The sequence below is a fragment of the Delphinapterus leucas genome, chromosome 4 (genome assembly GCF_059928025.1).
Source record: "Delphinapterus leucas isolate spDelLeu-1000000601 "Yukka" chromosome 4, BTC_Dleu_Yukka2, whole genome shotgun sequence".
Taxonomy (NCBI): domain Eukaryota; kingdom Metazoa; phylum Chordata; class Mammalia; order Artiodactyla; family Monodontidae; genus Delphinapterus; species Delphinapterus leucas.
Genome location: NC_143132.1, coordinates 87,870,304 through 87,895,122, shown reverse-complemented (window position 1 = coordinate 87,895,122; position 24,819 = coordinate 87,870,304). Strand labels below are relative to the sequence as shown.

The window sequence follows — 24,819 nt, the reverse complement described above, 5'->3', positions numbered from 1 at the left end:
AATTTGCTGGGCAGGAGACATCTTTTCCACTCTCATGGAGACTGGTGCCTCTCTGTTCTGGAAACCACCCGGACTATGCCAGACTACCAAACACCCCCAAATCCTTCCTAGGTGTTTACAGCAATGCTGGGGAAAGCAAAGGTACTTTTTCCAGAAGCATGTTGCCCCATGTTCTGGACAGTCTGTCCATTCCTGTATCATTTCCAAAATATGTCAGAGCCTCAAGCACTGTGGTTTCTGGAAGTGCCACAAGGAAAACCAACAACAGAGGAATGGTGCCATTTGGCAAAAGTAGAAGTTTAGTTGCCAAGAACTTGACAATGTTCTAAGAGGCAGGCACAGTGTTACTCATATTTTAGGAGCTTTTGAAAAACAAGACCAAGACCAATTTACTCTTCCTTCTTTTTCACTTTCTAGTCAAATTCAAACAAGGTCACCACCTTCTACAATCACACTGGCTGGCTTTGTCTCCTGCTCCATTGGGAAAATTTAGGTCAACTAACATCACCCATCTCAGCTTTCTTTTCCCTAAGTATGTATTTTCTACATTAGCTTCCCTTAAGAAACCATGAGACATAGTGGTCAAGAGCATGAACTTTGAAACCAGATTACCTGGCCATCTGACTATGTACCAGCTGTGTGATCTTGGGTAGTTACTTAACCTTTCTGTGCCTCAATTTTCTAATCTGTAAAATGGGGATAATAATAATACATACCTCACAGGATACAAGAGTCCTTGTGAGGAAGAAAGGCTTACACTCGTTAAATATTTTGAAAACACTCAGAACGTGCCAGGCACATAGTAGATAGTTTTTTGGCTATCATTACTCCTATCTCAGAGAATGAAGAATCCTTCACCTTTTAGAGGTAAGCACCTGCATCTGCACCCCTGATGCCCTTCCCATCATCTCCAACAAGAGCGGACTCCATCAGTGTCTTCTCCCTCTATCTGCAATCTCTCCCTCTCTCCTAGTTCTTTCTCCTCAGCCTTTAAAGATGCTCGAGTGTGGAGGAGTTAGGTAAGGGTCCACAGAGGAATCTAAACTGAAGCTGGCCTTGAAGGCTGAGTAGGAATTTGCTGATGGAAGGAGGGGAGCAGGGAATCGGCATAGGGCTGCAGGAGTGGGGTTTCAAGCAAAGCAAACAGCACTAGCAAAGGGCTTTGATGTTGCCTGGAGTGCCTGAGGACTTGCTCTGGGTGGTCATGGTGTAGAATACCTGGAGTGAGTCGCTAAAGGAGAGTCTCTAGGACACGGTCACAACTGCAAAGACCTGCAGAACCAGGAAGGTAAACTGAACAAGTCAAGTGGGCTGGTTAAGAAAATTGGGAATGGAGGAGGTCTTAGCCTTGGTGCCCACCAAGCAGAGCCTGCGACAGGGGCTTAAGTACAAGCAGTTTATCTTAAGGAGGTCTTCCCAAAGAATGAGAGTGAGGGACTGGAAAGAGTGAAAACGAGGAGAGAAAACCAATCCAAGAGTGAAGGTGATCTGGTTACTGCGGTGGAAAACTGCAGCTCCGTTCCACTGGGGACTCTCCAGGAGCTATGGAGAATTACTACATGGAACACAGCTTGGAATTATTCCCCCAAGACATAAAAATAGGGAGTATTTATCAGCTGGCTCTTGATCCTCATTACCAAAGGGCTGCCACATAGGTTATTAACACCTTGACGCTTACAGGTTTGCACCTATAACAGAAAGGTTAGAGTTCCTTCCTGCTTTCCATCCTGCAGCAGCAGAGGAGCTGCGGGGCAGAGAGCAGGCTTGTAGTTCCAGAAGCCCCAGAGGAGTCCAATAAAGGGTGGCGGCCCGGCTGTTTTTGCAAAGTGGAGAGCTCATGCCCCATCCAAAAAGTGTAGCCACAGCTCACACATCATCACCTGACTTATACAGAAATGCTGCCCAATATGGCCAGAAATCCAAATTTTTATGGTAAATCCATTGGCTTTAGTCTCTTAGGAACTAATTCTAATTTTTCTAAAACACTGTGGGGCTAGAGAAAATATATCTGCAAGACAAATTCAGCCTTAGGCTGCTGGTTTGTGAGCTCTACTTTAAAAAGACTTTGATTTAATTCTATGACAATAGGGAAGCAGTGAAGGTTTTAAAGGCAAAGAATGACACGGCCAGATTTGACTTAGGCTCCTTCCTCAGATGCTTGGCTTTTACTCTTCAGGGCAACAGTCTATGAATTCCAAAAGTGGCAACCACCTGTGATAGGGCAATTACAAGGTAGCACATAAATCTCTCTTGAAATCCAGCACAGGCCACAGTTTTTCTAACTGGTAGTGACTCTGTAGAGTCCTTGAACCCAAAGATGAATTCCTGTTTTCCTCGCCAGCTACCAAGTGATAAAATGGTGATCACACGCAAAGAAACATGAAGCTGCTCATTTTCTTTCCTCGGTCCACTAAGAAGGACTTGGCAGGAGGGCACGTGGATGAAATACATGGCGGCATCAGGCAAAAGCCATTCTGAGAGTGCCCATCTGCAGAACACAATGAGCATTTCCTAAGGCCTTTGCTTGTGAACCCATTGGGTGGATACTGTGCTGTCAGCAATCAAAGAGAATTCCTAAGGAACAAACTTCATCATCCTCATACACAGGTGGAGGAAGGGAACAGAGGAAAAACAGCGTCACACTCAGCAAACGAAAATCCCCCAGGCTGCTGACTGCGAGCCACGGGCACTAGAGGAAAGCGACAGTGGGTCCTCACGCAGAAATAGAGGCACAGTTCTCGTCCCAGGGAAAGGCTTTGCCTTATAGTTTTATCCATCCAAAACAGGAAACATATAACTAAGGTGTCGCTGCTTGCCTTTTAAAATACAATTCTGCTACAGCAGTGAACTCTTCAGCTTTGGTCATTTGTTTTAATTCTCTAGCGTGTATTTTTAAGCTGTAACGGGGGTGAATAAATTCATATCTAGTGTCACACATGGAAGAATTTAGCAAATCTGGGCTAGAGATGAGAACATATGGTTAAATAAGAAGCACTATAACAGATACTAAAAGTTAAAGGGCTTAGAAAACTTCTCCAGTAAAACATAAAAGCTACATACTTAGAGATACAGTGAAATAGGTTTGGAAGGATGCACATTATGCTAGTAGTACGAGTTACCTCTAGGAAGGGAAAAGTGGGGTTGGGGAAATGGGGATTTTAAGGAGCATCTTCCCTTTTCAAAAGTGTTGGAATATTTGACAGTGAAAATGTTCGTATGTCTACTTACGTGATTAAACATGAACTTAAGTAATGGGAAAAAACAAATTTTTGAGAAAGTTCCTTCAGGTCACATAAATACACTTCAAAATAGCTGATCCAGTTGTGATTTAATGCTCTGTTCTATAACTTATTTGCAAAAATGCAGCGTAACTGGATAGGTGAATAATTATTCCCAAGACTCCACTGAAGGTCAGAAATTTTTCCAATTTTAGTGTTGGGCAGAAAAGCCCACATCACTAAAGGGACAACGTCCCAGGTTCTCTTTCTTTGGGAAGCGGCAGTTTTTATGCACTCAAATCCTATGCCCTGTCCAGTAAGTGGGTGGCAGCTTCCCCCAGGAAGAGCCCCAGACTGGATGCTGAAAATGGAGTGCTTCACAGCCCGCTGAACACAAAGCACAGGGCCTCAGCATCCTGCAGTGTGATCTTTCTTAGGACTAACGTATTCTAACTTTCTGTCAAACTGCACTTTTTCACTCAAAATTTCTTAAGTGGAAAGGAAATTTTGCAACAAATTTAAGAGAGATAACATTAACAAAGTGCTCTTTAGAAGATTATCTGATATATAGTTAGTGCCTTACAAGTGTGAGTTAAGCAAATTAAGCTCTATGGACTAAGAACTAATTGTACTTAAAATAGGACAAAGCATTTGCTCAAGTGTTTTGAAAATTTCCTGCAATAGAAATTCCATCATAATATCTACCTGCCTGCTCTAGCCCCTTGTTGGTAAAACTGTCCTTTCTAAAGAGCCATCCCAGTAAAAGCCAAGCGACACACACAATGCAGCCACGGCTGTTTTGGTCCAAGCAGTCATTCTAAATCTTGGCTACATATTATAATCACCTAAGAAGCTTTAGAAGTCTCAGGAGACTCAGGCAAATCCTAGAGCAATTAAATCAAAATCTTTGGGGAATGACCCAGGCATAAGTTTGCTGTTATTGTTATTGCTGTTGGCTTTAACTCCCCAGGGGATTCAACTGTGGGACTGCTTGAGGACAACTGATCAAATTTTAATATGCCTACAAATCCCCTGGGGATCTTGCATAAAGATAGGTTCTAATTCAGTAGGTCTGGAGTGGAGTCTGGGATGCTGCATTTGTAACAAGTTCTGAGGTGATGAAGCAAGGATCCAGTTTCTAGAGTCTATTGAGATAAATTTGTAAAATCCACTGCAGTATTGTTTCTAAAAAGGAAATATTGAAAAACCACCTAGATGTTCATCAACAGAAGGATGAATTCAGACAGTGGGACACTATATAGTATTTAAAATGAATAAATTATAGCTAAATGTATATCGATAAATCTCAAAAACAATGAGAAAAAAGAAAAATAGAGATATCTGCATATTGTGATGCCATTTATATTAATTTTGAAAGCATAAACAATATTATATATTGTTTATGATACATATGATATTAATATAGTAATGTACGTGGAATAATAAATACCAAGTTCAAGATGTGGGTTTTTCTGGGGAGAGATGAGATTAGAATTGGGAAAATGTGCACAGTGGGCTACAGCTGAATCTGTACTTCAAAATATCAGAATAAAATATGGCAAAATGTTAGGATTTGATAGTGCTGGCAAGCTTTGTGATGAGTATATGTATGTCTGTTTGGTTTTCCTCTATATTGCATATATGAAAAAATTCATAATTTTTAAAAGTTTAAAATTTTTGTACACCCATGTTCATAGCAGCATTATTCACAATAGCCAAAAGGTAGAAGCAGCCCAAATGTCCATCAACAGATGAATGGATAAACAAAATGCAGTATATACATACAATGAAATATTATTTGGCCTATAAAGGAAAGGAACTCTGACACATGCTACAACTTGGATGAACCTTGAGGACATTAAGCTAAATGAAATAAGACAGTCACAAGAAGACAATTACTGTATGATTCCACTTACATGCGGTACCTAGAATAGTCAAATTCATAAAGACAGAGAGTAGAACGGTGGTTGCCATGCTCGGGGTGGGGTGGTGGGCGGGAAAGAGCGTTTTTTAATGAGTTACATAGTTTCAGTTTAGGAAGAAGAAAACAGTTCTGGAGTTGGAGGGTGGTGGTAGTTGTACAACAATGTGAATATACTTAATGCCACTGGACTGTAGACTTAAAAATGGTTAAAATGATACATTTTGTTATGTATATTTTACTACGATTTTTAAAGGTTTTTAAACTTAAACAAATCACAAGAATATATACATCCATCAGTAGAGGACCAACAAAAGAAATTTTGGAAATTACACAAGGGAACACCACACTGTCAAAAAGAATGAGATCCACATGTGTTGGTATAGAATGACTGCCAAGGCACATTGGTCACTGGAAAAAGTGTATGAAATGCCACCATTCATATTGCATAGAATATCTCTGGGAAAATAGCTAAGAAACTGGTAACTGTGATCGCCTCTGAGGAAGGAAACAGGGAAGCATGAGTTCAGAGGTGAGATCAAGACTTATCTATTCAAAAAACTCAGCTGATTTTTAAATGATCAATTCTCTAAACTATCCATACTACTAAGAGGGATGAAAATAAATAACTAGAACTCGCACCTAATACCCCAATTCTGAGTAACTGAATGTTAGAGAGGTTAAGTGACATGCCCAAGAGCACACAGGTAACAGAACTGGAACCAGTTATCTTAGTATGTACTTTTTCTAAACGTTTGAAATATTTAATAAAAGACTTAAAAATATGTCTCTTTATGTACTGCTAGCTTACTGAGGCAGAAAACATTATGTTCTCCAAAATAAATTATGTTTGAGAAAACCTCAGTATTATCTAGTTTAGTTTGTATATTGTCAGCATGATTTACACATGTCTGTTAACATTTGTCCCTGTATATAATTTTTTAAATTTTCAACAATCTTCTTTGATGATTTTTCTAGTCCTTTCCTTCTAGTTTGGGACCTTTGTTGACCATCATTTTAATGTAGTTTCCATGCTTGTTGTTCACATACCCAAAAATGTATGGATAATGGATTCTTTAAAGCAAAATAGACATTTTTTAAAACATCACCAAAAAAATCATAGACACATATGCATATATATACAGACATATACATACATATGTATCCTGAATCCAGATCTGCCACTTTTCCCACTCTGCACACTTTAGCAGATAAAGTTGTAAAAGAATACACTCCTCAATATTTCCCAAAGACATATCTGCCTTTGCTTTATTTACGGATAAAAAGTCTTTTCCACCACTAGGTGTTTTTTAGCCAAAGATCCTGCTTCAAAGGTAGTGTACCAACCACATTCAAACTGCTAACTGCAAGATTTAAAGAGTCCACAGGGTGGCACTATATACCTTTGGTCAAAGTCCATAACCTGGTAAGCTGTTTCCAGAAAACAAGGATAGAGAACACCCTCTATCATCAGCAAAGATTAAAAAATTGAGGCTAATATGAAAGACATCTTGTTCCTGTCTGGAGGGTTGGCTGCCAGCCAAAACACATTTGAAGCTCCAATTACATACTTAAAAACTTATCCAAAATGCCAAGCAGAAGTTATAGACTGCCCGTGGTGGAGCATATTTCTTCCAGTGGCAAATTGCCGTCTGTTCCTTTGGACATACTTCATTACAAGTATTTGATCATCTTAAAACATATTTCCATCTACTCCCCCCAATACACATCTCTCTCTGTCTCTCTCTCTGTCTCTGTCTCTCTCTCTCTCTCTCTCTCTCACACACACACACACACACACACACACACACACACTATGGAGTGTATTTTCAGGTGACTTTTGTTTTCTGATACAGGGTAAGAACTCATAATCACATCTCTATTAAATAATATTTATACTTCAAAATAGTTACCTGTCTTTATCTTTTTCTAAGTTCCCAATTTTCAACAGTCTATGAATGTCTCACAAGTAGGAATAAAACTTGGTGGGTTAAGTTTCAACTCAGATGATAAAAATCTTAAAACTTATCACAACAAGATCTATTTCTGATCTTAACAATCTTGTATCAATTTATAACAGACTGGGAAAGTTCAGTGTTAGTCTTTGCCATACAGGCAATTTTAAAAGATAATACCCCATGCTTGACCTTGAATAGATTTTCAGCAAACACATAAGCCTCAGAAATGCCTGAAGAAAGAAAATCTGACAAGCTCAAGTGGTTTAAAACTCTGTTTTTATGCCCATTATCGTGGCTTTCTTTTAAGCTAAAAATCTCCTGTAGATGATTTAATAAAATGTGACGATGCCTTGAGTATTTTACAACACACAGACAGATTCAATACAATCTGTTCACTTCATTCAGAAACATTTTTTCTGTGCAGACACAAGAATTTTTCCCACGACAGTAAGCGTATGTGTCTTGCATCCCAATTAAAAAAACCACAACAGCACCTTCCAGGCCTATAATCTTCTTTTTAAAATAAGCATTCAAGTTCAAAAGCACATTGCATACAGTTAACCAGGGTGCTTAAAAGACCATACCCCAGTAATATATTGTTTATATAAGCTGATTATATTTGCAAGAGTATTTTATATGTGAAATACACAAAAGATTAGCGGGCATATACGCCTTTTAATGTGTGTTTATTTCCAGAAGCAGCAGTTATGGTCCCGCTAAGCAACTTTTCTCAGAATTTGAAGGAAAGATAAACTTTAAAATACATCAACAAAATTGAGAACTCGCTCCAGTCCCAGGTGAACTCCAGTGATGGGGGAAAGGGGTAGGTAGCGTGGGCAGCTGGGTCAATTCTACTGCAAGCCCAAGTAGCTGACAATACTCTGCATGAGTTCAAGAAGCAGGTGGTAGAGTACATGCAGACTGATGAATGGTGAATCCACAGCCATCAACCATCTGCATCAAAAATAACACCTCAGCACCTCAGTGCTGACAATGTACCTTCTTTCCTTGATCTCCAACTCATAAGCAAATGATGTGCAGACAAGACTCAGAAACTCTTTTATTAAATTGAACGCAAAATGACTGTTATAATAATGTCAAGCCTTTATCAGAAATCAATACATAAGTGAGTATACACAGCCAAAATGAGCCATCAACAAAAGCAGTGTAAATTTTAAATAACTTTCAGATTTCTCTATCCAATATGCTGAAGAAAATAAAACCAAAAGAGCAATTTCAGTTTCACAATTCACAGTTGAGTGGTTTTAATCCCATGACACTTTTGTCATTTATGTAGCCTCAGAACACAAACAGATTTCCAAAGTGGTGACTGGCACATAGCATATACAGCATATACAGATGTTAAACCCCTGTATGACATTTAGGGAAAATTGTAGGAAACAATCCCAATTTCATACAGTTTTGGCTGGCATTTTTTAGCTATATCCTTTACCAGAGACCTTGTCCTAGTGAAACAGTAAAAGCAGTTTTAAAAGTTTGCCATGCCATTAAATGAAGGGTTCTAAAGCCTCCCTTGGTTTTCCACGATTTTATTCTCTAATTTAAAACAATGGCTGCGCTAAAATGCAACATTAACAGTGAAAGCAAAATCAGTTTTGCTTCTGGATCTAGAGCATACTTCCAAGAGAGGCAACTTATTGTCCTAGCAGATACATGAAATGCTGTAGAGCAGAGTCTGACATACTCTAGTAAGGCATTTCAAAGCAGACACACCACACCCAAAGTAAATTATTACGGCAGCCGAGGATACCACAAGGTGAACACCAATTAATACAGAATAACATGAAATTCTTACAAAACGACACACTAATTTACAAAACCACAGAAATATGCTCAAGTACCAAAAGAAGGCAAAACAATGACCAGCCACTCTAAAAGAGTTTTGTTCCCATAAATGCCAGATTTTTCAGAGTAGAAATAAACTGCTTTATATGTGCTTTGCCCTAGGGTAATATCGTTCATCCAGACACATGGGGTTACTTTTCCTTAAAAAAATATATCGTGTAGAGAATATACATATAATCAGCGATATAGAACATTTATTTTCACTAGTGAGGGGGTCACTTAAGCACTTACATAGAAAGAGTTATGAATGAATAAGAAAGTTATATAATGCAAAAGGAAATCTGATAAAACCTGTATTGTTAGTGAGATTTTTAGCAGTTGCATTGACTTAATGAGGAACTCTGACCATGGAAAAATCTTGAAGTTCAAAGAATTGTGAAATGTCTAAAAGTGAAAGTCTAATTAGTAAAAATACATATTTTCATTTTAAGGGCCCCAAAGGAAGTGTTATTTTGAAAGCCATGAATTTTATCAAGCAAGCACAAGAACATGCATCAGGAATACTGACGTTTCAGTTCTGACTTACCCGCTGAATCTTCATGACCTGCAATAAGTCACTTAAATTCTTCCGATTTTGTCCACAAAAAAATTGGCATAAAAATAAAGGCATATGTCAAAACTTTTCCCTAAACAGTACTAGAGTAAAGCTGAAGATGGTTACTAAGGCTCACAATTTCAACAACTCATCGTACAGTACAATCATTTTTAATCCTGCTAATTATGGCTAAGAGAAAGCACGGGCAATTACAATTCTCAGGGAAGTCAAAGGCTTTAGATAAATTAATGGTTCCACTTTCTAAACTACTCAATCTGTTCCTGTAGAGTTGATTAAAACAGCTAATAGTCTACGGGGTTGACTCTTTACTCCTCTCTACTTTCTGGTAGAACATGTGAAAGTAGTAAAAGAAGTGATACCATGGGGAAAAGCAGCAGTAGATTGAAATGAGGTATAGCTGATTTAATAAACCCCAATCAGTAATTTACAGTTTTCTAAAGAAGCTGCATAGTTCAGCAAAAATACATCATAAGAGGAGGGGTAAAGAAAAAATTCTTGTCATGAAGCTTTAAAATGTATGACAATTAGCATTTAAAACGACCAACACCAGAAAACTTCAGTTTGAAAAGGAGTCGTCTTCCCTCACTCTAAACATACAGAAACTGAAGGTGGAAGGCTAAAGTCCACAGGAGAAAAGGACATATGTTAATTGGCTCAGGTTTTCAACTTCATACACAGCTTTTTAAAAGATGTAAATATGCAGACAAATATTAAACTACAGTTAATGCCACCTATGCTAAAGTGTTTAAGGGAAATGTCTGAAATTTACATTAAAATGTGTATTTTTTTAAAACTCCATTGTTTGATGGATAAATAGAGGGATAGACAGATATGCAGTAATACAAGTACTGGAAAATGTTGATGGTAGAATCTAGTGGTAGTGTATTGTAAAATTCTTCAACTCTATGTTTAAAAATTTTCATAATAAAATGTCAAGAAAAATGTTAACATTTCTACAAGAAAATTAATTTAGCAGTGTGTTTTAAAGACTCAAAGTACTCAGGCAATTTAAAATTTTAAATTAATTGAAGCAAGGAAAATTTTGTTTTAAAACACCTTGAACCTGATTTGTGAAGATGCCTGTTTTTAACGTAGAGACGAACTAGTACAATTAATAAGTATTGTGAAGACAGTCTCTTCACACACTTCATTTGCAAATACATAATTCTATCCTCTCTACAGTATTAGATAAGTTTGAAAAAGACACTGGAATAAAGTTTTTCCAGACTTCAATATCAAGCTCTCCCAATCCACCACACTACTATTCACTAAATATAAATGTAACACAGATCAAGGCGAAAAACAAAAATCAATGACTGTTGCCAGCCTGGGACAACTGGATTCATTTTCAGGATGTATGGTTCCTGATCAATAATGATACAGTCTTACTCAATATCAAATTGAGATTGCATAAAGAAAAAAAAAGATGTAGAACACAGAATGCGCATAAAGCTTTGTTATTCCAAGCTCCTGTTTTATGAATCGTGATTAATGGCAATAATTCTATCATCTCTTCTCTCTGTGAAATGCTAAAACTTGCTAAAGGCACTCATATTCTGGGCTTATCAAAGACAGGGTCACATGGTACCATAAGCCAGGTTTTTTTTGGTAGCTACCCAGAAAGGGAGTTGATAAATGATCCTCCCATTCATAACAAGAAGGCAAAGTCAAACAGCTATCAGTAGAAATATCATATGAGAAGCTATTTACACAGCTATTTGTCCATTCAGTTAGATTGACAGTAATAGCTCACAATGGCAGGGGTCCACCACCAAAAAACTAAAGCAACAACAAAATATTCTTTATTATGCCTGAAGCTCCTGAAGGGTGATTTTGCTGGTTAAAAAAAAAAAGTTGGTAAGGTGGAATATTTTTAAAATATCTGTTCAAAAGCCTGCATTAAACTTTTGCCTATACTGACAAAACATTTCTCTATCTCTAAAGCAGCTCTGTTGTCTTTAGTACATGTCCCAACAAGTTTTTTTAGAAGGTACTTCCAGCCTATGTTCTGACACTGAGGAAACAAAACAGATTAGGTTCCAAATCCATCACTCCTAGGCCTCTCTGTAGAGCATATTATGCAGAACAGTTACCTGTCTCCCCTGACACAAGCAAGACTCGTTTCACATGGGTCACTGGATAGTCCTCAAACTGTCGTTGCTCATAATCCCAGCCAATTCAGGAGTGAAGGAATCATTAATCCCACCACTAATCTATCTACAGAGGAAGATTTAACCAGATATAGATATATACATATATCCTTTTATCCTTGTTCAAAGTGTAGATAGTGTAGCTACAAGCAAGCACACCAGTACTGGAGAACAGCTCTGTAAAATAAAGTGGAAGATCTCATGCTTTCCTTTTAGTTGTTTAAGTAAGAGGGACATGGGGATGATCTCTGATAGCCATGGTTCTTCATTCAATCTCAGGGTTTCAAAAACTCTAAATGGTTTTCTAAGTTTACCAACTAATGAAAAGGGGCAATAGGGAGGAGGAGTTGGAGGCAGAACTTCTTCTAAATGAATCGTATAAAACAAGTATTCACCTTGCGGAATTCTGTGCTATAAGAGACAAGCAGACAAACGTCATAAACAACATGCACATATTTACAAGTTGTGGTACGTGATACACAAAGACAAGACCAACACAGTGTTTTCAATGTGGGGTCCAAAGGATTACATGGCACACTCGGTTCTGTAGCTGAACATTTTTGAAAAAACACTTCGAAGGCATAAGCAATCCAATCTTTTAATTGGAACACAAAAATTTTTCCTTCACAACTTCTTGCCCTCGATATCTTAGAAGAGTTTCTAATTGTTCTCTTCGAACACTGATTTTTGAATGACAACTTACACAAAGATATTCACAGAGAAAAGAGACGTTGATGCTCTGAGTTCTTCTTGCAGATAATTACTGGAAGCTACTTACTTGACTAAAGGTTTTCCATTGGTTAGGCCTCTGTCCGTCCTTATATACAGAATATAAAAAGATACTAACATGATTCCTGGGGAGCACAGAGTGCAAATTCTAAAGCACAATAAAGAGCAGGACTCGATTTCACTAAATGAAACCAAATGAGATCACGTATCACTGACTGCAGTAGTAACAATAGCCTTCTTTGACAGGGGAAAAAAAACCACTGTCTGTAAGGAATGCATGAGTATGAGAAATTGTACCATGAAGAGATGTATTTATTTAGGCATTTCCTTTCTGACACCTTTGTCACACTTTGTTTCACCTATGGAACACAGGAGAATATTGCAAGGTAACAAGCTCAAAACATAACCCACTGTCACAGAGATGTGATTTTTTTTTGGACGTGTATGTAACCTTTATAAATGATCATAGAAGTTATTTATCAACTTCCTAGAGTTTGGAAATTAAGGAGCAAACCCAGCTATTGTAGGCAATATGGTATCTAAAGTGTCATATAAAACAAACACATCACTCTTTTTTAGTGCAAAGAAATGTAACAAGTAAGAATTAACACTACAAATCTAACTTTTTTCTTTAAAAGAAAATGAGTTTATGGATTCATAACATCCATTAAGGGCACTGAGAGATGAGAAACCTGAATATGCAAGGCCAGGAAAAACATTAAGGCCTTAAGTCCACTGCTGTTATATATATATAATGAAATTGTTACGTGGGGAGAGTAGAGGGAATCCTTCCTTTAATTTTATTTGCAAAGGAAAAACTGAAAGTGGATGAATGCCACTTTTATAAAATGTAAATTTTTATCCACAATCTTTTACTGTTATCTAAGGATTCAATGAAATCTTCTCTATGGTATCACATAAAGCTATATGTACATAGTTTTATACATATATGTGTGTATATATATAAATACATATATATACACACACACATACCTATACATGTGTATACATATATATAGTCACACATACAGAGAGGGGAAAAAATGAGATTTTTAAATAATCACAGAACCATGTGGCCAGAACTGTCATATTAAAATCTACCAAAAAATTATACTTAGCAGCAAAATGAGTAACCTACTGACCAATAAGATAAGCTCTAAATTGCCCTAAAATAATCAATTATACTTTATAGGTTACTACAAAAAGGGTTATTATACTAAGAGTCACAGGTCTACATAGAACCTCAACAGAATATTATTTCATTCTTTTGTTTCTGGGAGAAAATAAAATTACTAAGCAATTTTACTTTTAAAAAAACCACCACTTCAACAGAAGGGCAACTTGGTGGTGTATCAGAGGTAAATCACAAAACTTAATTTTAAATATGGGTCTGGTATTTTAAAATTGTTCAGAAGTACTAAAGGAGAGGAATGATGATTATAATTTTCCTTCTTCTCATCTCTTTGCCTACAGAATTTTCAAGGAAAAATAGGAGTTTTATTTTTAATTAATAATATAAGCAATCAAAAGTGAATTTACCATAGTACACAGATACTGCTCAATATAAACTACCTGGTGAACATGGCCTTTCAAAAGAAGTATGGATGAGCACCAGTCTTATCCATGTAAATATAGTAAATAGGTAAAATATGGTTAATGAAAGTTCATAGAATCCTCCATTATTTAATCTAGATGTAACACTAGAGCTTCTCATTTTAAAAACAAAGAATAAAAATAATAATACTGTTGAAATTATCAGATATGAAAGTAATCTATAATATATTTTTATTATCTTCAAGGAAGCTAGATTATAAAGAATAATACCAAAGTTCAGGTATTTTTCTATTGGAAATGATGATACTAAAATTTGATTAACTTTTTAAAAAAATTCTTCTCTATCTCAGAAATAGTAAAGGTGTGGTATTTTTCAGGACAGTCAACAAACTAGCAAGACAAAGAAGAATGTAAGTAAAACGTAAGGATCTGTTTACCTAAAAAGTCTACCAAAACAAACATCAAGGGATCTGAACTTACAGTTGAGACCATCATATAAGTACATGTTATTATCATCAAGTAACTCTAAATTGAAATATCAAACACATTTCATTTCCTAAAACCAACTGAAAAAAACGTATTTTTTTTTTTAAGTCACATCTATTCTAAACTTATTAGATATTCAAATGTGAGGCTTGGAAAGCCCACAACATAGCTGCGGCATGAAAATGAGCTTACTGGATAAGCTAATTCAACTGGGGGAAGAAAAGAGGTGGGAAGAAGGTGAATTTAAATTTGTGAAATTCACAACTGGAAATGAAGTTTCACTGTTTGGAAGTACACAAGCACATTAGAACTGTCTGAATCCAAGAAAACCTGCATTTCAATAATTGGAGGTCAAGATAAAGAGAAAAACTGTCCTGGGAAGGACTCTAAAGCAGTTTTACATAGTATATCCTACTGACAACGCATTGAGTTGAGGTGGTGATTCCAAAGAAGCCTTGGGAAACTAAAATCTTTGCTTACCTGTTTTTACTATGATCTGAAGCAAGAACTCAATAAAATTATTTATTTAGCAGTACGTAACACTAAAATTGCAGAAAAAGATGACGTTTTTAAATAGCTAAAGCTCTAAGTGGTCAGGCTACTAGTTGACCAGAACTCGGTCAAGATAAAAAGTTATTTCTCATGGGGTAGGTAGGTCACAGGCTTTAAGCAGCTCAACACAACTGACCTGAAAAAGCATCATGACTTAAGCATGTTCTCTCCCTTCCCCAGTTTTGACGCCTTGTGGTATCACTGCAGGTTAGGTGTATTAACATTAAGCAGAGGAATGTACTCATATCAAAAGAACCACAAAGCAGAACACGTTGACAGAAGGCAAACAACAGGCAGGACAAGCTGCTCTATCTGAATATGACAATCACTATACATATCCCAGATTCTCCATCTCATTCCTGTACCGCTGTTCAGACACCTTGCTTTTATGTTGCTTGCTCTCTAAGTGCTGCCGGAATTCCATTTCTTCGCCGGCCCCAACATTACACATGGAACAGTAAAACTGGCCACTTGGAGTAACGCACATGGCCAGATCCCGTGGAATTCTCTGCCGAGAGCGGGGATTGAAGTAAGGACCTGCTAAAGCAAGAGGCAAAAGTAATGTACTCACTTCAGCACACTAAGTGAATGGTGGTCTGACCAATTATCACTGTAATTTGTAATTCTAAGCTCAAAGTATAAAATTCACAGATTCCTGGCTTTAGAAGAATGTAAAGTTAATGGGTGTTTTAAATTACAATTTTATACAGGTTCAACTTAAAAAGCTAAAATGATTCCTCCAACTATCGTCAGAGATGTTACTGTAGAGCCAGACCCAAACTCTAAATGGCAATGTCTCTAAAAAGTAAATATAATTTAAAAAATACTTTCATTTCCAAGCATTATATAAAAATCTGTATAATTATGCTAATTCTTTAATCCAAAAATTCTAAGAATTATACTAAGAAAATGTTGAGAATTTTTGCATAGAGATTTATGAGCAAGGACATTTATTTCATCAGAGTTTATAAAAGCTTTTTTGGGAGGGTGAGGGGAAAGGAAAGATCCAAAAATATAGCTCGAAAAATCATGGTAATGAATGCAATGAAAAACTATACAGTCACTAAAAACAAGGTTATAGAAAACTCTTTAGTAACAATATTTGATTATAATATGCTATTAAGTAAAATAAAAATATCACAAAATATGATTACATTTCCATTTTACAGAAGTAACATACACAAAGAATTGGAATGATGTAGGTGGAATTATTGATAATTTTTTTCTTTACATAACTGACTTCTTAAGTTGGACCATTAGCTCAATCATTTTCTGCTTTTCCTTTCTACTATAATAATAAACATTTAAGGCTTTTCTCAAAATGTTACTTTAACTGCATGCTACAAATATTGGTGTATTTTTATTACTATCTGGGTCTAAGAATTCTCCATCACCAGTATGATTTCTTCTTTGGCCCATGAGTTATTTAGAAATGTTTAAAAACTTCCAAACACATAAAAATTTTGTTTGCTTTTTTATATTTTTATTATTGACATCTCATTTAATTGTACTCTGATCAGAGAACATAAGTCTAAACCACCTTCTATCCTAAAGTTTTTTTAATCTAATATTAAGAGACCTACCTCAGCTTCCTTCATTTCAGCTGAATATTTTTTACCTAATCTTAAAATCTTTGTCTTTTAACTAGGACTTTAGTAAGTTTACATTTATTGCAATTACTGATATATGTGTAGATTTTCATTAATCTTATTACATTGTGATTTCTATATGTTCCTTTTTTCTATGCTTCTCTTGCCTTTCCGATTAGCTTTTTGTTGTTGTTGTTTGTTTTACTGTTCACATGAGTGACCTCTGCTCATATGTGTATGCATTGGAGGCTGGGGTAGGGAAAGGATGAGGGACTGCTCAGTCCTACTCTCCCTACTGAAGGTAATCAGAAAATGCAGGAAATATTCCTATAAACTAGTAATTCTGAACTGAAGGTATATATCAGAATCACTGAGGAAGCATTTTTAAAACACACATATGTCTGAGTACCACTCTAAATTTACTGATTGAAAATCTCTAAGTCATGGTTCAGCCATGTGTATTTTATAAAAACTCCCCAGATAATCTGAGTCACTATCCTGGTTGAACACCACTGCTATAATTTTTATTTTCCCCAATAAATGGGGATTTAATATGGTGCAACTTTAAACCAAACAGCCCATTTTTATAACTCATTTAAATGTCTCAGCTGACAAATACCAGAAGAAACATAAAGGTACTATAAGAGACCTTAAAACATAGACTTGGTTTAAAATCAAAATAAATAATACTCTAAATAGGAAATAAATAAATAAGACCTGAAATAAACACCAGCTTGAAAAACCACTAGACCAATTCCACAAAACAACAGCTAACCCCAAATTCTCAGGGCTATCTATTACCATTAAAGGAAATAAAAATAGAGGAGACCATTTGCAGAATGTAGTGAAGGTATGTGGAAATCCACAGAATACCTGAATTATTCTGTACTGCATACATATTTCTCCTATTAGGCATCATCTTATATTCATTCCCTTCTTTCCGGGTCCGCCGTTGACCAACCTCTGAGGATTCTCTGGAGAAGAGAAATTTTAAGAGTGAGACTTCTAAACAAGGATCCCTTTCAACTTTTTTCTCTCTAGAGACAGTCTCACATAACACGCTGGCCTAAGAGAAAACAGCAATACCTACGAGAATGAGTTACTCTGAGCTTCCGCCAGCCGCAGCCTCTTGGCATGATTCTTCCCTTGATAGTGAGCCTGGGCCACAGCCGGAGAACTGAAGGAGGCATCACAGAGCTTACAGTAATCATTCTCTGTGGCCAGAATCACTCTGCCTCCTGGCTTAAAGGAGCTCATCTGACAGCAAAGACACGAGAAACAAGGTTTAAAAATGTGCACTTTATTCTCTTCTTCTCCTCAAAGTTCCTTCCTTCTAAGAGTTGAAAAATAACCGAACGTTATGGCATGACCACGAACACTCAGCTTTATAAGGACAGGAAATAATTCATTCCAGAAAGAAAAAAAGAAAATATGGCTGGGAGACAATCGTGGTTTTGCATTACAATCACCTGTGTACCAAACTGATGAATGCCTCATTGCTATCTCCACTGAAGAAATTTTAGAAAAGAAGTTTAAAAACCCAATATGGAAGATTTAGGGCAGTACAGGTAAGGCCTAAAATCACATTACCAGAAAGAACAAAGTCCTCCCAGAATCCACCAACAAGTATTTACTGAATGCCTACTGTTTATAGGGCTTGCTAGCTAATGCAAAAGTGATATACAGACATGTATTTAAAAAATGAGCCCCTATCCTCAGAGTCTGTAAATTAGCTACAGATATAATATAATTAGGGGGGAAATAACCAGCAGATCCAGACAATTGTATTCAGGTTGGGAAACAGTGAGTTAAGGGAAACCTAACACAGTGCCTGGAAAACAGTATGAACTCAGTAAGTATTGCTGGGTTAACAAAACATGACACATTAGATTTTGGCTAAAGAAGAATAAAATATACAATAAAGAATCTGGAAAGCATATCATATCAGGACCAGCTGAAGGAAATAGCACTGTTTCACCTGGAAGGGAAGATTTTTCTGGGGACAGGATAACTGTTTTCAAAAATCACAAAGGGCTATGCTATCAAAGAAGCCTAAGGCTGTTTGCCCAGGAGGGTGGAGCCAGTTGAAAACAGTCCCTAACAGAAGCAGCTGTCCATTTTTAGAGCAGCCTTCAGGTATTAGCACTGTGACAACTACTCAGCCTGAAGATCTCTCTGGGTATTTTCCTGTCCTCTGATTCTCTTTTTAACATATCTCATTTTCCCCACAAACTCATGAGGACATGAATAGCTGATATTGCTATCCACACTGTAAGTACTGAAAAACTGACACTCAGAAAAGTAAAATTATACCATGGTGTTTAGGAGTAGAGGTCTAAGGTCAAGAGAAATCATTTGCTCCACCACTTTATAAAATTTGTAACACGATGGACAAGTTACTTAGTTTACCTGGGCTTTTAATAAACTTCCAGGTGAAACCAATGCTGCTGGCTCATGGATCATACTTTGAGAAATAAGGTCAATACCTCTGAGTTGTTGCAAGCATTAAAAGAAGTCAGGACCCAGGCCAAGAATGAGGCAAGGGAGGCACTTGCCATGGGCACACAATTTAAGGGAGCATCAAAAAACTCAGCAATCAGGATTAAAAATACTTAATGGGGGGTTTCCCTTGTGGCACAGCAGTTAAGAATCTGCCTGCCACTGCAGGGGACATGGGTTCGAGCCCTAGTCCGGGAAGATCACACATGCCGTGGAGCAGCTAAGCCTGAGCACCACAACTACTGAGCCTGTGCTCTAGAGCCCACGAGCCTCAACTACTGAGCCCACAACCCACAGCTACTGAAGCCCGCATGCCTAGAGCCGTGCTCTGCAATGAGAGGCCACCGCAATGAGAAGCCTGCACACCGCAACAAAGAGTAGCCCCCGCTCGCCGCAACTAGAGAAAGCCCGCGTGCGGCAACGAAGACCCAATGCAGCCAAAAATAAATAAATAGAATAAAAGAAAAATACTTAATGGAATATTTTTATCAATCAAACTTATTGCAAAAAAATCAATGAGGAACAAAACAAAAATCAAAATTTTAAATAAAGACAGGATCAGCAACAGTGCCATGCCAAGCCACATTGCTGCCTAAGGCAAAAGGAAAATTAATAACACTTATCCTGTCTTTAAGTTTTTGACATTTTGTTCACCATTGACTTTTTCAAGTTAATTTTGAATTTTAAAAATATCACATTATTTATCTTGATTACTGAGTATTTTGGCTCCCTCTTAAATTCTGTGCCTAAGTCAAGTGCATCCCTCATCTCACCCTAGGCCCAACTCTGAATGAAGTAATGCATGAAAAGTGCTTAGCAGAGTACCTGGCATAGTAAGTACTCAATTAAAGTGATTATTATTTATTATTATTTATGACCTATAGAAAAATAATACTTCAAAGACAGAGTAGCATCCATACTTCAGAGGCTACTAAAGTACAGGAATATCTTGCCTCAAAGCACCTGATCTATCTCCCAAAGAGTGAAAGGAACTTGGCTCTCAAGTGTGTGTCATGATACCAAAGTCCAGAAAGAGTTTATACAGGCTCTCTGCATAGAGGTAAGAAAAGGGCAGCCTCAAGAAACTGATCTTGCTGGAAGGCAAAATATAAAGTCAATGGGATTAACTGCGATAGAGATATAAATGTTTAAAAATCTCTCATTCAGGGCTTCACCTAGACATTCAGGGCCATTTAACCCAGAATTTTGAGAAATGCATAGAGAAAGACTCATGAAATAATTTTGTTTCGTCATTTCATGCACCGTAACCAAAGCCAATGAGAAATCTTGGGATTCATGGATTTTTGCATGCATTAAATCCAGCACCACGGAGTTCAAGGAGTTAAAAGCACTAAGTAGGACCTTTTAGGAATATTTGCTCAACTGTACCTTGATGGGCACATAGACAACAAATTTTACCCATGACCATCTGTGCATAGGACAGTGCCCACCTTGACACATGTGTCTCACCTGCGGAGGGACTGGAACAGCTGGAGTAGCCACAGGTTCCACTGCATTGCTCATTCTGGCAGGAGGAGGACAGCTGTTTGCTGCATAGTAATTTCGGAGTTTCTTACCATGATTTTTACCCTAGAAGTAACATGAAATGAGAAATCACTGTGAGGAAGATTTGTCAAATTGAGCTAATGTATTTATTAATAAATAAATTTTATTCTTTCAGAGATATGCAACAGTGGGATAAACAGACCACTAGCTAGATTTGATTATTACATCTTAAAGTAGAAGAGTCTACTCTTTGATTCTAACAGAATGATTAAGTTTATCTGGGAACGATAAGAGAACAAAGCCAAAAGACATTAATTTCCTATATATTTCTGGAAAAGTACCACATTTTCCAGATCTGTGTCCTCTCCCAACTTGTTGCCATTCATATGCCACTGCCTAAATATGAATTTTATGACACTCTGATCTAATCTACTTTGTAAGTCAGTAATGAAATGGATAATCCAATTACTTTTACAAAAATAGCACTTACAGAGCATCTTTTTACTTACAAAGAACTCTCATATGCATTAGCTCATTTGCCACTCACAAAAATCCTGTAAGAGGAATTTGTTAATGTTATCCACATATGACAGCTGAGAAACTGCAATCCAGAGAGTGTGGGGAACTTGCCCCCAACACCTTCAGGAGGTCTAGCAATGGGGCCGGAGCTTGAGGCAGGCCTTCTGAATCCAAAGCAAGGCCCTTTTTCAGTACAGCATGATGGCTTCAGGATACACCGTGAACCTCTATTAAAATGGCTTTCCTCTCTCATCATGTTTCATTTAATTTATTATTCACAAGTTTATGGCTGAGCTGATACAAACTGGTGGGAAGGGTCAGTGGTCTAAAAGCATTCTAAATGAGGGTAAAACCGTATATTACTCTTTAAACTGCACTGTAAAATCCAAACCTGTAGACAAATATTTATTCACCATCTACTACATGCTTAGCCCTAGAAATAAATAGGACTAGCATATGGTCTAGAGGAGGAGACAGATACGTAAGCAGTTAAAGGAATGAGCTAAGTTCCACTTTTTGGCCACTGGAATGCTGTAAAGGTGCTTTTACCATGGTCACAGTGATCTCCAGGAGTCAAATACAACAGTCACGTCTGTGCTGTCATGCTCTAAGTAGCACCATACTATTCATACTCCCTCCTTCTACTGTCTTCTATGACTACCTCTTACCTCCCTACCTCTCATTCTCTAAATGCTGCAGCGTCCAATGCACTACCCTCAGCCCTCTTTTATCTCCATCTATACACAAACTCTAGGTTATTTTACCCAGTCTCCCAGCTTTAAAATAGAATCAATAAGTTGGTGACTCCCAAAATTACCTATATCCATCCCTGTTATGAGCTAATTGCTTGTGTCCCTCCAAAATTCCTATTTTGAAATCTAATCCCAATGGGATGGTATCTGGAGGTGGGACCTTTGGGAGGTAATTAGGTCATGAGGGTAGAGCCTAATTAGTGCCCTTTAAAGAAGAGGCCAGAGAGCTCCCCGGCCCTCTTTCCACCATGTAAGGATATAAGGAGATCTCCTTATATCCTTACATATAAGGATATAAGCCTGTCTGCAATCTGGAAGAGGACTTTGCCAGAACCCACGCATGCTAGCTCTCTGATCTCAGACTTCCAGCCTTTAGAACTGTGAGAAATAAATGTTTCTCGTTTAAGCCACCCAGCCTATGTAATTTTATAGCAGCCCCAACAGACTAAGACAATCCCTGACCTTCAGAGCCATATACCCAACTGCGTTCATGCGATCCACACATTGCATTCTTAAGAGGCATATCCAACTTAAAACATCTAAAACATAAATTTGGGTTCCCTCCCCACCACAGAACTTTCTCATCAGTGCCACCACCACTATTCATCCACATGTCAGTAAATGGCACTACTCTCCACCCAGTTACTCAAGAAAAACCGAGGGGTCTTTTTCTTGAGTCCATCCCTCCTTAAAGCCAACACACGCAATCCATCAGCAAGTCTTGTCAGCCTACCTCCAAAATATATTTCCTAAGTCATTCCATTTCTTTCCATGGACACTCAAATGCCACAGTAATCTAAGCTACCAACTTTTTTCACCTGTAGTAGGCAGCACCTCCTAATGGTCTCTGCTCTACACTCTCATCCCCCTAGCATTCTCCTCATAGAAGCCATACTGACAATTCTAGACATAAGTCACATCTTGTCACCTCTCACTTAAAATATTCCGATGGCCTCCCACAACTCTTACCTGTAAGTCCTATTTGATCTGGTCCTGTCTATTCTCAGACTTGATTTCACACAGCACCCCTTCCTCCTCATCACGTTCCTGCCTCACGGCCCATCATGCTGGTCCTTAAACATGCCAAACACATGGACTCTAGGGCCTGTGTACTCGCTATTCCTTCTGCCTAGAATGTTCTTCTTTCCAATCTCTACATGGCTGGCTCCTTCTTATCTTTCAGGTCGCAACTCAAACAGCATCTCACTCAACCTGAGGTGTCACCCCCATCGCCCAAACCCACTCCCCACACACACTCTCCATCACACCGCCACACTGTCTGCTCTCACTTTATCATAGTGCTACTTATCACTATCTGAAATAATGTTTGCTTATATTTTTCTCTTTCCTACCCTCTGCAATGTAGACTCCTTGAAAATAAGGGCCTCGTCTGTCTTGTATAGCTCCAATTTCTAGAACAGCTTCTAACATATAGCAGGCAATCAATAAATATTTGCTGGATAAATGAATCACTATTATAGTGCAGATAAGGAACAAACTAATTAGGAGAACACAGAGAAGGAATGGCTTACTTCTGCCTGAGTGTGTCAGGGAAAGCTTCCCTGAAAAGGGGACGTGTGAGTTATCTTTTAAAATGAGCAAGTTTACTAGGCAGGTAGGGAGTGAGGGGAACGAAAATTGGGAAAGAGGAAATAGTGTGAGCAAAGGCCCAGTCTGCTGGAGAGATGGTCTTCAGGATCCTTTGGAAAAGAGGTAGGAATTGATATACACAGGGAGCTAATTATTCATGGTTTTGTCCATGATACAGAACTCAGACTTTAGAGGCAGTAGGGGGGCCTCTGAATGACTTTAAGCAAAGCAGTTACATGATTGGATCACATTTGGTAAATATCATGGGAAATGTGAAGACAGAGAAGAGAGTCAAAGACAAAGCCCTAGGATGATACAATATAGTGCAGTAGAGAATGAGGATCCAGAAAAATGAGATTGAGAATGCCTGGTTTATGAAGTAAAATGAAAACCAGAGAAGTGTGGCATTGTGGAAGTCTAGAACAAGGTGTTTCAAAAGAAGAATCTAGGTATATACATTATTAACCCAGGAACTTTTACGTCCAGGTATTACAAAACAGAAACACACATATAAGGAGGTATCTATAATAAATGTTCCCAGAAGGACGGTTTGTAACCACTGAAAAGTGGAAACAACTTGACGGTTTGTAACCACTGAAAAGTGGAAACAACTTAAGTGTCCAACTACAGGATAATGGATAAACTGTTCATACAATGTAACACTATACTGTAGTGAAAGTACACATCTTAGGCCATGCGTGTCAACATAAATGATTCTCATAACAAAATGCTGAATAAAAAGAACATGTTGGAAAAGAAGATATGTAAGAGTAATCATTTTAATCTGGGGGTTAAAATATGAAAACCACTACATTTTTTTATAGGAAGATACATATTTAGCAAAAGTACAAAAAAGTGGGGGGCATGAACAATAAATACCAACTTAGTATAGTGGCTACATCTGGGAGCATAGGAGCATCTACTGTTGGGAAAGGACACAGCTTCAATTGAATTGATAATTTTCACTCTTGAAGCTAGATGGCAAATACACATGTTCATTATATTATTTTAAATACTTCTTATGTCTGAGGGACTTCAAAATGATTTTAAAACACCAATAACAAAAAAGGGAGTGGTTCACCAGGTCAGGACAGAGAAGTAATACTTGGATTTGAAAAGACACAGGTCAAGAATAACTTTGGTAAGAACCACTTCAGTAGAGGAGCAGGGGATAAAAGGTCATATGAAGTGGCTTAGAGAGAGAATGGGAGATGTGAAAATGGAGACAACCCATATAAGCAGCTATATAGAAGAGTTCTACCATGACAGGGAGCAGAGAAATAGTGTACAGAGTTAGAAGGGGAAATGGGTCAACAGAAGATTTTTTTTAAGACGGCTTAGGCTTCTTTGCATGACAACAGGAGGAAGTCAATA

At 37.6% G+C, this 24,819-nt stretch overlaps 1 protein-coding gene across 5 annotated transcripts in view; it reads right to left on the bottom strand.

Annotated features, from left to right (window-relative positions):
* Nucleotides 1–8,142: 8,142 nt before the first annotated feature.
* The window catches only part of ZMAT3 (zinc finger matrin-type 3), a 33,745-nt gene continuing 17,068 nt past the window's right edge, over nucleotides 8,143–24,819 (bottom strand). For 4 of the 5 annotated variants that reach the window (XM_022571831.2, XM_022571821.3, XM_089910825.1 and 1 more), the window contains exons 3-6: nucleotides 20,549–20,668; nucleotides 17,670–17,836; nucleotides 17,453–17,553; nucleotides 8,143–15,530 (exon numbers count right to left, since the gene is read on the bottom strand). In XM_022571831.2, coding sequence (XP_022427539.1) covers nucleotides 15,319–15,530; nucleotides 17,453–17,553; nucleotides 17,670–17,836; nucleotides 20,549–20,668 — 600 coding nt within the window. In that variant the 3' untranslated portion in view covers nucleotides 8,143–15,318. The remainder of the gene's footprint in view (nucleotides 15,531–17,452; nucleotides 17,554–17,669; nucleotides 17,837–20,548; nucleotides 20,669–24,819) is intronic. The other variant, XM_089910826.1, reaches the window with a different exon arrangement.